Source organism: Narcine bancroftii, chromosome 4 (assembly GCF_036971445.1).
Source record: "Narcine bancroftii isolate sNarBan1 chromosome 4, sNarBan1.hap1, whole genome shotgun sequence".
In the NCBI taxonomy this organism is placed as follows: Eukaryota; Metazoa; Chordata; class Chondrichthyes; order Torpediniformes; family Narcinidae; genus Narcine; species Narcine bancroftii.
The window spans coordinates 40,870,786-40,883,893 of record NC_091472.1 but is presented as its reverse complement, the minus strand read 5'-3'; the positions used below and the strand labels follow the sequence as shown (position 1 = coordinate 40,883,893).

The 13,108-nt window shown below is 38.9% G+C and overlaps 1 protein-coding gene across 3 annotated transcripts in view; it reads right to left on the bottom strand.

Annotated features, from left to right (window-relative positions):
- Positions 1-377: 377 nt before the first annotated feature.
- Positions 378-13,108, bottom strand: part of LOC138760488 (suppressor of cytokine signaling 5-like) — a 45,613-nt gene continuing 32,882 nt past the window's right edge. For all 3 annotated transcript variants that reach the window (XM_069931115.1, XM_069931114.1, XM_069931116.1), the window contains one exon: positions 378-9,186. In XM_069931115.1, the coding sequence (XP_069787216.1) occupies positions 7,558-9,171 (1,614 nt within the window). In that variant the 5' untranslated portion in view covers positions 9,172-9,186 and the 3' untranslated portion in view covers positions 378-7,557. The remainder of the gene's footprint in view (positions 9,187-13,108) is intronic.

Below are 13,108 nucleotides of genomic sequence, written 5' to 3'. Positions count from 1 at the left end.
AAATGAAAAGATTATGATCAGTGCCCCCGCTATTTTCCTCAAAATCTAAAAATGCATCCTATCAGGTCTTGCAAAGTACAAACTTCAAGTTGAGAATTTTATTTTCTAATACCCCCCCCCCATATTATCAAGTTTTAAGATGTCCAGCATCAAGTATCTCCTCCTTTATGATTAATTTGGAAGCTTCTTATTCCCTGGCAAAGGCAAGGTATTTATTCTGTTCCTTAATGCCCTCAGGATTCAAGTTCCTAGTTTTGCTCTCAAGTCCCACTCCTCCACATAATACCCTTATACTTGTGGATTCCCATTCGTGTATTAGAAATAGTTTAAAATATTTTATAGCTAGCAGGGTGAAAATAAAAGACAAGGACATGGCATTTAGTGTGTGTAATTTTTATTCTATATTAAGACAATTAAGCCGGAGGACACCAAGTCTGCAAGGACAGTTGCAATACATAGCAAAATAAACTGATCAATTCTATTATGCAACATGTCAGAATGAGCACTTTTGTACAGATAATACAGGATTTTATATGCAACGTAAACAATACCCTAAACAGGCATCCACTTGTTAAGAGTAGAACATAATACACAATACCCTACACAAGCATCCACTTGTTAAGAGTAGAACATAATACACAATACCCTACACAAGCATCCACTTGTTAAGAGTAGAACATAATACACAATACCCTACACAAGCATCCACTTGTTAAGAGTAGAACATAATACACAATACCCTAAACAGGCATCCACTTAAGAGTAGAACATAATACACAATACCTAAACAGGCATCCACTTAAGAGTAGAACATAATACACAATACCTAAACAGGCATCCACTTGTTAAGAGTAGAACATAATACACAATACCCTACACAGGCATCCACTTGTTTAGAGTAGAACATAATACACAATACCCTACACAAGCATCCACTTGTTAAGAGTAGAATACACAATACCCTAAACAGGCATCCACTTGTTATGAGTAGAACATAATACACAATACCCTAAACAGGCATCCACTTGTTAAGAGTAGAACATAATACACAATACCCTAAACAGGCATCCACTTGTTAAGAGTAGAACATAATACCCTAAACAGGCATCCACTTGTTAAGAGGAGAACATAATACACAATACCCTAAACAGGCATCCACTTGTTAAGAGGAGAACATAATACACAATACCCTAAACAGGCATCCACTTGTTAAGAGTAGAACATAATACACATCAGAAGTTATGCAGCTGGATCTTTCAAAGAACAAATGGAGCATTTAAAAAAAATAAATCAGATGCACTAACATTTGGTTATAAACAGCAATAATTTCCTTTACATACCTAGAGCAATTAGCTTACATCAAAGCATTTTTAATGCCAAGAGGCATGCATACACATCCCTCATTAAAAAGTAGATTTTTGAAAAAAATCTCAAAGTGCACAAATAATTCAAGGGGTTGTAAACTTAAATAAATGCTTTTAGCTAAGCTGCAAAAATACCTGTTGAACAGCACATTTTAAGAACCTTAATGCAATATACAAGTAAATTGTGCGCACTACTAAACTTGAGTTTTCATGCCACAGTTCAGAGAATTTTTTTTTAAATTTTTCCCAGAGGTTGAATTTTTTAAAAATGTAACAATACAGATAAAAGCCCAATTCCACATGTACTTTTAATCAACTGTTGCTTAACCCAAATGGACCTTTTCAAATACCGCTTTAAAAAAACCGCCCAGAAGTGAAGTTCAAAAAATTGATCCAGCTATCAAATTAAACTGAACTGTTTGCTACATGCTTTAACATCACAGAACAAGCCATGTTTGCTGCTTTCTTCACTAAACTTTGGTTCCTCTATCAAAAAGAATGTAATCAATGCTTCAAACTGCAGTTTCAGAATCTTTATAGCCTGTTTGTTGGAAGGTTGCCAGTATGCAAAATAAACCAACAAATAACTAATGAATTAAATATTGATAGATTTGAAACTCTTAAAGCACGTTGGAATCCAGACAATAGTCCACTGCATAAAAACAGGCTGGATAGGGTTTCCTCCTCAACAACATAATAAAAACCATTTAACAGAATTAACATACAGCAGATTCCAAAAGAATTATGACAGTTGTAAAAATGTCACAAGAATAAAATAACAAGCTAAATTAGGAGGAAACTCAGTGAATAATTTAAAAAAGTATAAAACTTGGAAGCACCACTCATATTGTTGGGGTTGAAACTCAACTGAATTTAAATTCCCAAACAACTTGCCATTAGTTAAATTGTGTGCCATTTCAGAGACAGGTACACAAAATCGATCAAGATTGTCCTAATTCTAAGTTTACAAAGGTCATTAAACAGAAAAAAAATTGCCATTATTCCAAGCCCAAGAAGAAATCTCTCAGTATCAAAGAGATTTTCCTACCCTTCCACAATCCAAAAATCTATTTATAATTTTAATCTATGGAAAATGTTTTCAAAATTTCCTAACTTATTTCAAAAGATTTTTTTAAAGAGGAAATTAGCCAGAATTATGGATCCATACAACTATTAAAGCCAGTTTGACTTGTTGGAGACACAAAAGATTGTAGATGCTGGAATCTGAAGTCAAATTCTGCTGGGGAAATGGGTCAAGTAGCATCAAAAGAATGGTAGTTTCGAGCCAAGACTGAGTAAATGTAGTAAAAAATCACCATAAGGACAGGGTAGGTAGATGGGGTGGATCGTGGTTCCCCTGTGAGACTGATGAACCAAGTAGAGGTAAAACATGACATGCCCTTTCAGTACATTGGTAAATGCCAGTCAAAGGGAGAGAGAGCCAAGAGGTGAGGTGGAGGAAGATAGACCAAAAAGGGCTGGGTGATTAGACGACAAAGGCCACCAGTGCTAGAACCTGATAAGAGAAGGTGACAATGGTAGTATAAGAGGCCAGATGAAACAAGAGATACAGAGACACAGCACAGAAGGAGATAATGGGGACTCATTACCCAAAATTACAAAATTCTACATTCATACTATTGGGCTATAGTCTGCCCTAAAGGAAAACAAGGTTTACATTGAGCCTCTGGCAGTTCAAATCATTCTTTGTTCTGTGACCATGATCTACATATACTAAAACTCAAACGCAAAACAGATAGTTCATTAAATGCAATAAATAAATAGCCTGCAACAATTTTGTTTAGTTTCAAATAATTAATAACCTTTCAGCCATAAAGAGCAATAATATTGATAGAATAATGTTTTAAATAAAATCATAAATTTAAATGCATTGCTTTTAAAAAATACAGCAACACAAAATAAATTTAGGGTTAAAATACAGTTTCTATGTACTGTACAAGTACAATGCAGCTTTAAACATTTCTGCTAAGAATGGCATCCCAATATTTATGTCCTTGCCTGGAATAAAGCAACTTGAAAATCCAGGGAGTACATTGTGAAAGAGGCAAGCTTGAAAGGAGAACTTTAATGGAATACAAAGCACACTCAGTTCAGCATTTAAAGGCAAAATATAGACACCCTTGTCCTTAGAGCTCAATCTCCCTCACTCCCCATCAGTTTAATATTCTTACAAGCTTCAATCTATAAAGCCAGGCAGGCTTCCAGAGGTTAAGATCCACGGTCAATTTTTTTAAAAAAAGCTTACAGCATACACAATTTGAATTTCATTAATGCAGGAACCAAGTATTGGTGGAAATGGCTTAAGAATCCAGTTGGAGCTGGAAAGTAAACATTTCTGTTAATACCTTTCATTCAAAAGTAGCTCCAAACCTTGGTTATGCATGGCTTCCTGCTCTGCTTTTCTAGATTCTTTTGCAGCAGTACCATTTCGAAAATGACTGGAAGATCAATAACCAGTTAAGTGTTATGGTGACAACAAAGACATTCTTGGGAAAGACACGAAAAGAATCTGCAATTGTTTGAAACATGCCTATTTTTCTTTATTGGATAACATTACCCTACTTGTACAGAGTTTGAGTAGTAGCCAAATCAATTTTAATTTGCACTTCAGCTGTATTCATTCTTAATAGAAGGTCTGCAGAAAAAAAATTGTCAAATCATCGTAAGAAAATTGGTCTGAACACATTAATCCAAGTTTCTCCCAAATTAGTGAAATTTAACAATGGGTTCTGAACCCTTGTTACCTGATTTAAGTAAAAAGATCCAGAAATTGAGAATGTTGTGTAAGATTCCTACATGGAAAATACTACAAAGCACATGGTGATTCAAGTTTTAAGGTACGTTTTCATCCAAAATATTATTGCTTTCAAAAATGCCTTTAAGTTGCAAACCAGGTGCAACAAATGTTATGCAGAAGCCTACTTTCAGTAGCTTTTTTTTTTAAAAAAAGAAAATCTATGCAGTTGAACCATTTCCACAATTTTGAAAACACATTGCTAGGTCACAATAAAGATACTTTGCAGATGAACTTTAATAATTAATCTTATAATCTTTTGAAATCGCCAATGAAAACATAACCAAGATATTGGAGATAGAATATTAGTTGTCAAGTAGCTGATACAAATGGTTACAGATTAAATGTGAAAAATCTAATCATTTAGCAAGATATCGAAACAGATGCCATTCTACTTTGTGTGGCATTATTAAATCATCAAAATACAAATGTGACATTGGGTAGTTTCTTTTGCACAAGCAATATGTGGTAAATCTGCCTCGCCCACAGGAAAAAGAATCTCCGGGTTGGATATGATGTCATGTATGCCAATGGTCATCAACCTTTTTCTTTCTACTCACATACCACTAAGTAATCCCTATACCATTGATGGTCTGTGATGAGTAAGGGATTGCTCAAGGTGGAATGTGAATGGGAAGGGAAGGTTGAGAATCACTGCTCTAGACCCAATTGTTACTGAAATATTTTGCTTGAGAAAAATTGTCACTGGCCCATTTCCTTTGCAGTTATGAAACCATCACCAAACAAGTCAATTAGGTATGATTAAAACAGTTGGTTTCAAACTTTTTTTTTAACCCACATACAACCTTAAGCAATCTCTTACTAATCACAGAGCACCTTTGGCATAGGGAATACTTAAAGTGGTGTGTGAGTGGAAAGAAAAAGGTTGAGAACCACTGAATACATCCTCTGACAATATATCTGAAATTCACAAATTTACTGAATAGTTTAAAGTTGAAAACAATTGCTGTAGTTTTACTTTTCACAACACCTTTTGAAAATACATCTTAAAAATTATCATTCAATCCAAGGGTATGTTAGTGTTAAGGGTTAAGGATATACTTGCACATCATACAATTAAAAAAATGAACATACTATTAAAGCGACTCTTGAGAAAAGTTAGACAGTTTAAATCATGGAATAAACAAAATGCTTTTGTTTAGTACTGACAACTGCATTTACCATATTTGACCTGGAAATACAAATTAAATTTTCCAGTGCATATTGAGTTGCTTAAGTTGGCACCTTCCAATGCCTGTAGTCCTTGACACAAATAAAAATAAAATCCTGGCTGCATTTGTAAAATTATGAATCAAAGAACACGAGAAAAAAAATCCAGTTCCAGAAAATATCTATGGAAATTATTTCCTTAAACAAATTTCTTCTGTTGCAGAAGAAAATGTACATTGCATGGCTTATTAATTTTTTTTGCACAGAACCAAATAAGTTAAATTTAGATAGGAATGAGCTGCTCACAGCCAAAGTTAGAGTAGTAGGTGCCTGTGAAGACCATATTGAAAAAAACAGATCAGAATTTTATAGAGCAACAACTGAGTTTCTAATCACTATTGCAGCTACTTAAAATTTGATTTCCATAAAAAAGCCAAATTTAATCATTTTGGAGCCAATACTTAAATTTAATCTAAATAGAAGACAAAAGCAAACTTTTAGATGCTAGTGTTATCATTTGAAGTGAAAATGACACTAACCCAATTATGACTATAAATGTATTAAAACAAAGGCCAAATATGTTGTGAGTATACTAGCTTTCACCCAAGGAAGTGCAAGTTAAATGGCAAAAATTCCTTCTTCACAAGATTCTTTTTAAAGACTAAACTGCAAGGAGGGCTAGCCTTGGGTCCCAAACAATCTAATGAATTCCAACACACTAGAAAGTGAGTGGCAGCACCTTCAATTGCCTCCTTTAACACTAAACTTGAGAAACTCATTTACAAAGATTGTGTTGTCACATTTCTGCTGAAGTAGCTAAAATGACGATTTTATAACATTTGAAATAGGGAACCTTTCTCAACTTAGAACAGCCATTCTCAACTGGGTTCTTCGGCCCTTTAGGGGCCGCAGGATATTTAAAAGCGGGGGGGGGGGGGGGGGGGGGAGAGAAAGAGAAAGAGAGCCACAGACAGAAATCATAAAATATTTTTTTGTTTTTCATGCAGTTGGTTGGACAGAAGTACGGAATAAACCAACTAAACATGACTGCTTCACAAGGAGGGGGACCCTATAATATTTGAGCAGAGTCCTCAGGGGGCCATCACCAAAAAGGTTGAGAATGGCTGACTTAGAAGATGTCAATATCTAAAATATTCATAAATTATCAGATGTTTGATAATAGACATGTAATGTTAAGACATTGAACCTCATCATCTTTAACTAAAACAAGAATCAGCTTCAGTTGAGGGGTTATTGTTTGCTCTATTTTTCCAGATATTAAAATCAATTAAAAATGTTGTTAGTATGTTCTTGATTATCAAAATGAGTATACCATCATCCACACAAATCTGGATTTGTGTTCAGACATAAAACAAACTATTTGAATTCTTTATCCAGATTTCTAAACATAATTTAGAAAAACCTTGCACTGCAATCTCAGAGGTTTAATTAAAAAGGCAACTGGATTTCTTGCTCTATTCAGATTTACATAACAGTCCCAAATTCCACTTAGAAAATGCAAGTGATAGAAGGTCATTGTCATTAAATGCTTTTTAATTTCATTGGAAGGTGCTGCCATGGAGGCTGCCCATGTAATTCAGAAACACATGGTTGAAAATAGCAATGAAGGGTTAGATGATGGTCACAATGTACTCAGGCTGCCCTTATAACCATCTGGCACCCAATCATTACCTTGAAGCAACTCCAGAGGATCCATTATTGAAAAAAATTGAATAATACATTGCTGACATCCAAAAAATTAATTCCAGTCTGGTGAAATTCATTCAGATTGAATACCAGTAAAATTTACAAAAATGGTATTGAATCACAAATGTCAGTTCCTTAAATTTCAATTTCAGAATATCCAAGATTTCACAATAAATTTCTAATTTCCATCAGTTCTGTCCAGAGCTCCATTGTTGTCCATAAATTAATTTCTTTTGACCATAATCCTTACAAAAGACAACTGCCAAGCTGCAAAACTGCTAACTGCCAACATAATAAATACAAGCATCTTACATTGACCTCAGTATCCACTAAAGTTACAGACACAAAGTGCCCAAGTACCCTAAAAGAAAGTTGCAAAAGGGAGTAACCACACATTGCAACCTAATTAAAGTCTTAAATACTTCATTCTGAACAAGTTTATTTTCATTATGTTCAATATACCGGGGTGTCAGTAATTTCACTGTTATACAAAAAAAATCATTATTTGACTTTTGATGGTTCTCGCTCTAACCATCTGACACGCACTTTCTGTTTGTAGTGGTACTCTTTCAGATACTCTTGTAGAGGTGGGGGAAGAGGAAGCACATCTATTCCATCATAAGTTGTACAACAGCAAATAGCTGCACGGCAGATGTACTGCAGGCTGAAGGGAAGTGTTCTAGTCAATGGAACAGTAAGCAAAGGTTCAAAAAACATGCAAGAGCTGGGATCCTTGTAATGCTCTAGGAGGCCAGTGACTGTGGAAGAGTGAAAAACACAGGGATCATGGGCATCAAAACTGAAATTGTGATTCCACTGCTCAATCCTGGCATGCAAGGAGCGGTTATAACGACGGAAGCTCACGGAGAAAAGGTAGTCTTCTTGTGCTGAGTCCCTGAGTAGAAATGTGCCTTCTGGCTTGCCATCAAGGAGACCCTCAGCTTCATAACGATCCATTACACCCCAATAACAAGGGTTACTTGTAATCTGAAGCAAGTCTGGCACTAAACAATGAATGTAATCAATTTGTGTGTGCACTTTCCAGGGTCCAGGTCTGGCAGCATGTCCAATATTTTCTCCTGGCATCTGCCGTGTTTTTTGTTTCCGTGCCTGAAGACACAGTGTAGTTGAGTCTTCTTCCAAATCCCAGTCTCCATTTGTCATTCCACGACTGTCACCAGGAAGCTCACTCATTCCAGGTGCTAACTTTGGTCCCAGCTTATATGTTTGATTAATTTGTGCAGTGGCTTCAAAAGTGTGTATAAGGGCATTGGGAGGTGGATCAACCCCTTCTTCAATACTGAGCCTTCGTCTTTCCCTTAGCCTATCTTCTTCATCTTCAGTAGAAGAAAAGGTAGGATCAAGTGTTTCAAGCCAACAGGTTGACTGTGAGCTCACAGGAGCAGTGTGTTGCTTAATAAGATGCCATTTCTGAGCTAGATCTGACCCAGCTGGAAAAGGACATTTTTCAAGCATCAGTTCAGACAACAAAATTTTTCTTCTGCTTGACAACAAGCTCTTTGGCTGCTTATTGCGTGTTCTCAATGGAAAACAGAGTCCTACAGTTTCTTGGAAACGCTGGCGTATAGATGGACGTGCCATAGCACGATTAGGCAAACTCTCCATATCATGGATGGAACTTACACCATATCGTCTCTCCCGCCTCTGTAATCCAGACCTTGTTCTACTGAAGCGTTTAACTGTTTCGAATGACATTTGGGTCTTTATAGAGCAAGAGTGTTTCTTCTTCCCACTCCATGGAGCATGACGGGAATAAGAATCTCTCCGAACAAGGTGAGACTCTGGTCCAGCAGCCAAATTATCATTTTCTTTATCCAAATCAGCTTCAACAATCTCTGGGATGTGAGAAACACAATTGCCATTTCTTCTGTCTACCATCAGACACGTGTCTGTAACTGGCGGTGTAGTGCTAGGTCCATCAATTGTACCCTCTAATCCTTGCTGAGGCAGTTCATCAACATTTGCACTTGTGCTTGTATCAGCTGAACAGCTTGGACAGCGCAAACCACTGTCACTTTGGCCTCCACTTTCATTAACAAAAAGATTTTGACATCGGTATTTCAATGTGCTCCACATCTTTCCAACTTTATCCATAAGTTAAGCGTGTATCTAAAGAATACAAAGAAAGAACATTAAAGGCTAAACATAATTTAACACATCTTAAATAAATGAAATTAAAGCAGCCAGTTTAGGTTAAACAATCACAGTAAAATACATTGGTTAAGGTTTCTTGGGCAAAGTAACATTACATTTACAAATTTGAATTCTGACACACCAAATCAACATCATTACATTGCTTTAATTAATCAAGGAAACTCCTTATACTCCTACATTAAATTTGGACAGTTTAAAAATACTTGGTTCAATGTCATATCAAGTATTTCTCAAACTGTTAACAGCCAATTAAAGTGAGAACTGAGAGCCACTTATAAAGGTAAATGTGGCCACATATGCCAGGTCCAAAACAAAATCCTGCTAAACTGTTTTTTTTTAAAAAAAACCATGGACAACATTGGTAGAAATTCTGAAGTGTCTTGGACCTGAATTATTAACTCTGACAGTTGCCTAATTGTAGCTGGCGACGTCAATTACGCCAATCTGAAAACTGTTCCATCACAGTTTCAACAGCATGTCAACTTCTCCATTAGTGTACTCTATCTTGTATGTTCTCCTCTAATGTCCCTGCTGCCCTTCACCCCCATTGAATACTCGGTCCATACATCTGTCCTGCTAACCCCAGCATACAGACAGCTGGCAAAACAGTCAGTGAGTTCAAGATGTGGCCAGGGTTGGGGTCACCACAGGTGTGTTTATAGGACAGCTTTGAGAACACAGATCGGAGCTGTTTCAGGGAGGCTGCCACCTACAACAGCCACAAATATCAATGAGTACACAAGCTCAGTGAGAGGCTACATCAGCAAGTGCATCAAAGGATGTCACTGACCTCAAATGCTACATAACCAGGGACATCCAAAAACCATGGTTGGATGTGCACTTCTAAGAGCTCAAGAAATAACCTTCAGGACAGGAGAGACAGAGCTGAACTCTTCCGTGTAATCCAGAAGGTAAAGACTGGGTACACAGAGCAACCATAGCCTGCTGTGCGACACCGGTGACACAAGGCACATGTAGCAAGGTATCAAATTTACAACACGATCACAAAATAAACTAGTGAGTCAATGACAGCTCCCTTCCAGAAAGACTGAACAGCTTCTATGCAAAGAATGCCAAATAAAGCTAATCTGCCCCTGAAGAACAGGCCCATTGCATAGCTGTGGCAGAAGTGAGGAGAATCCTATTCAGGGTGAACACCACGAAGCCTCAGGACCAGATAACATACTCGGTTAGGCACTCAAGAACTGTGCCGACCAACTGACAGAGGTCCAAAAGGAGATCTTCAACAGGCCATTGCAGCAGTCAAAGGTCCCTGTGGATTTCAAGGCAGCCACCATCATCCCCGTACCAAAGAGGGCAATTGTAAAAGGCCTCAATGACTACTGCCCAGTGACAATGACCTCCATCATTTTGAAATGCTGCAAGCACCTGGTGATGGAATGTATCAAAGCACACCTCCCAGAAGCACTGGACCAATCTAGTGCTGACAGACAGAACAATTCCACTGCCAATACTATAGTCTTGTCTCTCCACTCCATCCTGACCCAGCTGGAGAATGACATTTCATATGCCAAGCTTCTTTGAATTGGGCCATATTCTGATTCTGCTGTTCATTGACTTCAGTTTGTTCTTTAATACAATCAATATCAGAGGTTAGTGGAGAAGCTGCATTCACTGGGACTCAACACCTTTCTCTATAATTGGTTTCTGAGCTTCCAAACAGAAAGACAAAGTCCGTCCAGGCTGGCAGCAAAACGTCGAGCACCATCCCACTGACCACTGGTGCACTTCAGGGCTGTGTGCTCAGCTCACTCCAGTTCATGTCACTGACTCATGGCTGCAATGCCAGATCCAAGGCCATGACAGTGGTTGGCCTCATCACCAACAACAATGAGTGCAATACAGAGGTGGAAAATCTTGTGAAATGGTGCAAGAACAACAACCAGAGTCTCATCATGGACAAGACAAAGGAGAGGTTTGTGGTCTTCAGGAAACTAGAGGGCAAACACCCACCACTAAACATTAATAACTGTTTAGCTGAGAGAGTGGAGAGCACCAAGTTCCTTGGAGTCCACTTAATAAGTGATCTATCCTGAACACATCTAATTTGTCAGGAAGAAACAGCACTTTCTTAGAAGGCTGAGGCAAGCAAAGCTGATGGTCACCATTCTGTCAACTTTATGCAGGAAAAACAATACTGTAGAAACTCAGCAGGTCAAGCAGTGTCCTTTTTTATAGGAAAGGTAAAAATACATATCCGACGTTTCGTGCTCAAGCTCTTCATCAAGGTATGAAAAAATGTCAGCAGGCGTCCAAGCAAAAGAGTAAGAGAGGGAGTGGAGGCAGGTGGTGTGGTCACAAAGGAAAGTGAGGGGGAGGACAACAGATATCAAGGGGAGGAGAGATAGCTGGATGAAGAAGGGAGGAGAACTAGAAAGGGGGAGGGGAGGAGAGGGGGGTGAGGAAAGAGGCAAGCAGGTTTGCACAAACCAGGAAAGTCTATGTTAGTGGCATCTGGTTGGAGACTGCTAAGGCCAGGGGTTGGGAGCGGAGGGGGGTGGTGGATAAAACAATCAGGCGGGTTCCTCCAATGGGTCGAGGAAATTTTGGCACGCTGCCCCACTGGCTGACTTCATCCTGCCGCACTGTCTGATATGCCAGCTTTGCAGAAACTCCTTCCCCCCCCGCCACCCCCAGGAAACCGCTCCTCTGGCAAACAAGGGCTTTTCGCAACTTGTAACGATATATTTAAATTATTAAACACAGTCAGGGAACAATAAAAAAAGACTTTTGGTAAATTATAATATTTATTATATTTATTGTAAATTTAATTACTTATAATGGAATATATAATTAAATTTAAAATTATTAATTTAAAACACTCGTTAAAAACAATCTAGTTGTTGTAAAATAGATTCTTTGTTCTGCACATCTGGCACAACTCACTGTAACCACTGTAACTATAATAATGGTCCCATTCTCTCTCTGCAGTGCCGTTCACACAGCCTTTGACAAGAAATTGCAATAAAATGATTGAAAGTAAAACCCACCATTAACCAACAGAGCAGTCGAAAGTCACAACCCTCAGTACAAGTGAGAGGGCTAGATAGGCATTATTAACAAGAAACTTGCATACACATACATATAACTAATATTCTGCAATATATTATTAATGACAACTACTGTTAGATCTGCCACTGCCATTGCCACCAGGGAAGTGATTTCCTGGGGGAGGGAAAGAGAAGGGAGGGGGGGGTTTCTGAAACACCAGGGTTCAAGTAATACTGCAATGCCGGGGGTTGCCAGGCCAGTGCCAAATTGTCTGAAGGGCAACAAGTCATTTTTTCGCCAAAATTCCATCCTCCAACGCCTGCAAATGGCAGGAACACCGCCTGCAAATGGCAGGAACACCGCCTGCAAATGGCAGGAACACCGCCTGCAAATGGCAGGAACACCGCCTGCAAATGGCAGGAACACCGCCTGCAAATGGCAGGAACACCGCCTGCAAATGGCAGGAACACCGCCTGCAAATGGCAGGAACACCGCCTGCAAATGGCAGGAACACCGCCTGCAAATGGCAGGAACACCGCCTGCAAATGGCAGGAACACCGCCTGCAAATGGCAGGAACACCGCCTGCAAATGGCAGGAACACCGCCTGCAAATGGCAGGAACACCGCCTGCAAATGGCAGGAACACCGCCTGCAAATGGCAGGAACACCGCCTGCAAATGGCAGGAACACCGCCTGCAAATGGCAGGAACACCGCCTGCAAATGGCAGGAACACCGCCTGCAAATGGCAGGAACACCGCCTGCAAATGGCAGGAACACCGCCTGCAAATGGCAGGAACACCGCCTGCAAATGGCAGGAACACCGCCTGCAAATGGCAGGAACACCGCCTGCAAATGGCAGGAACA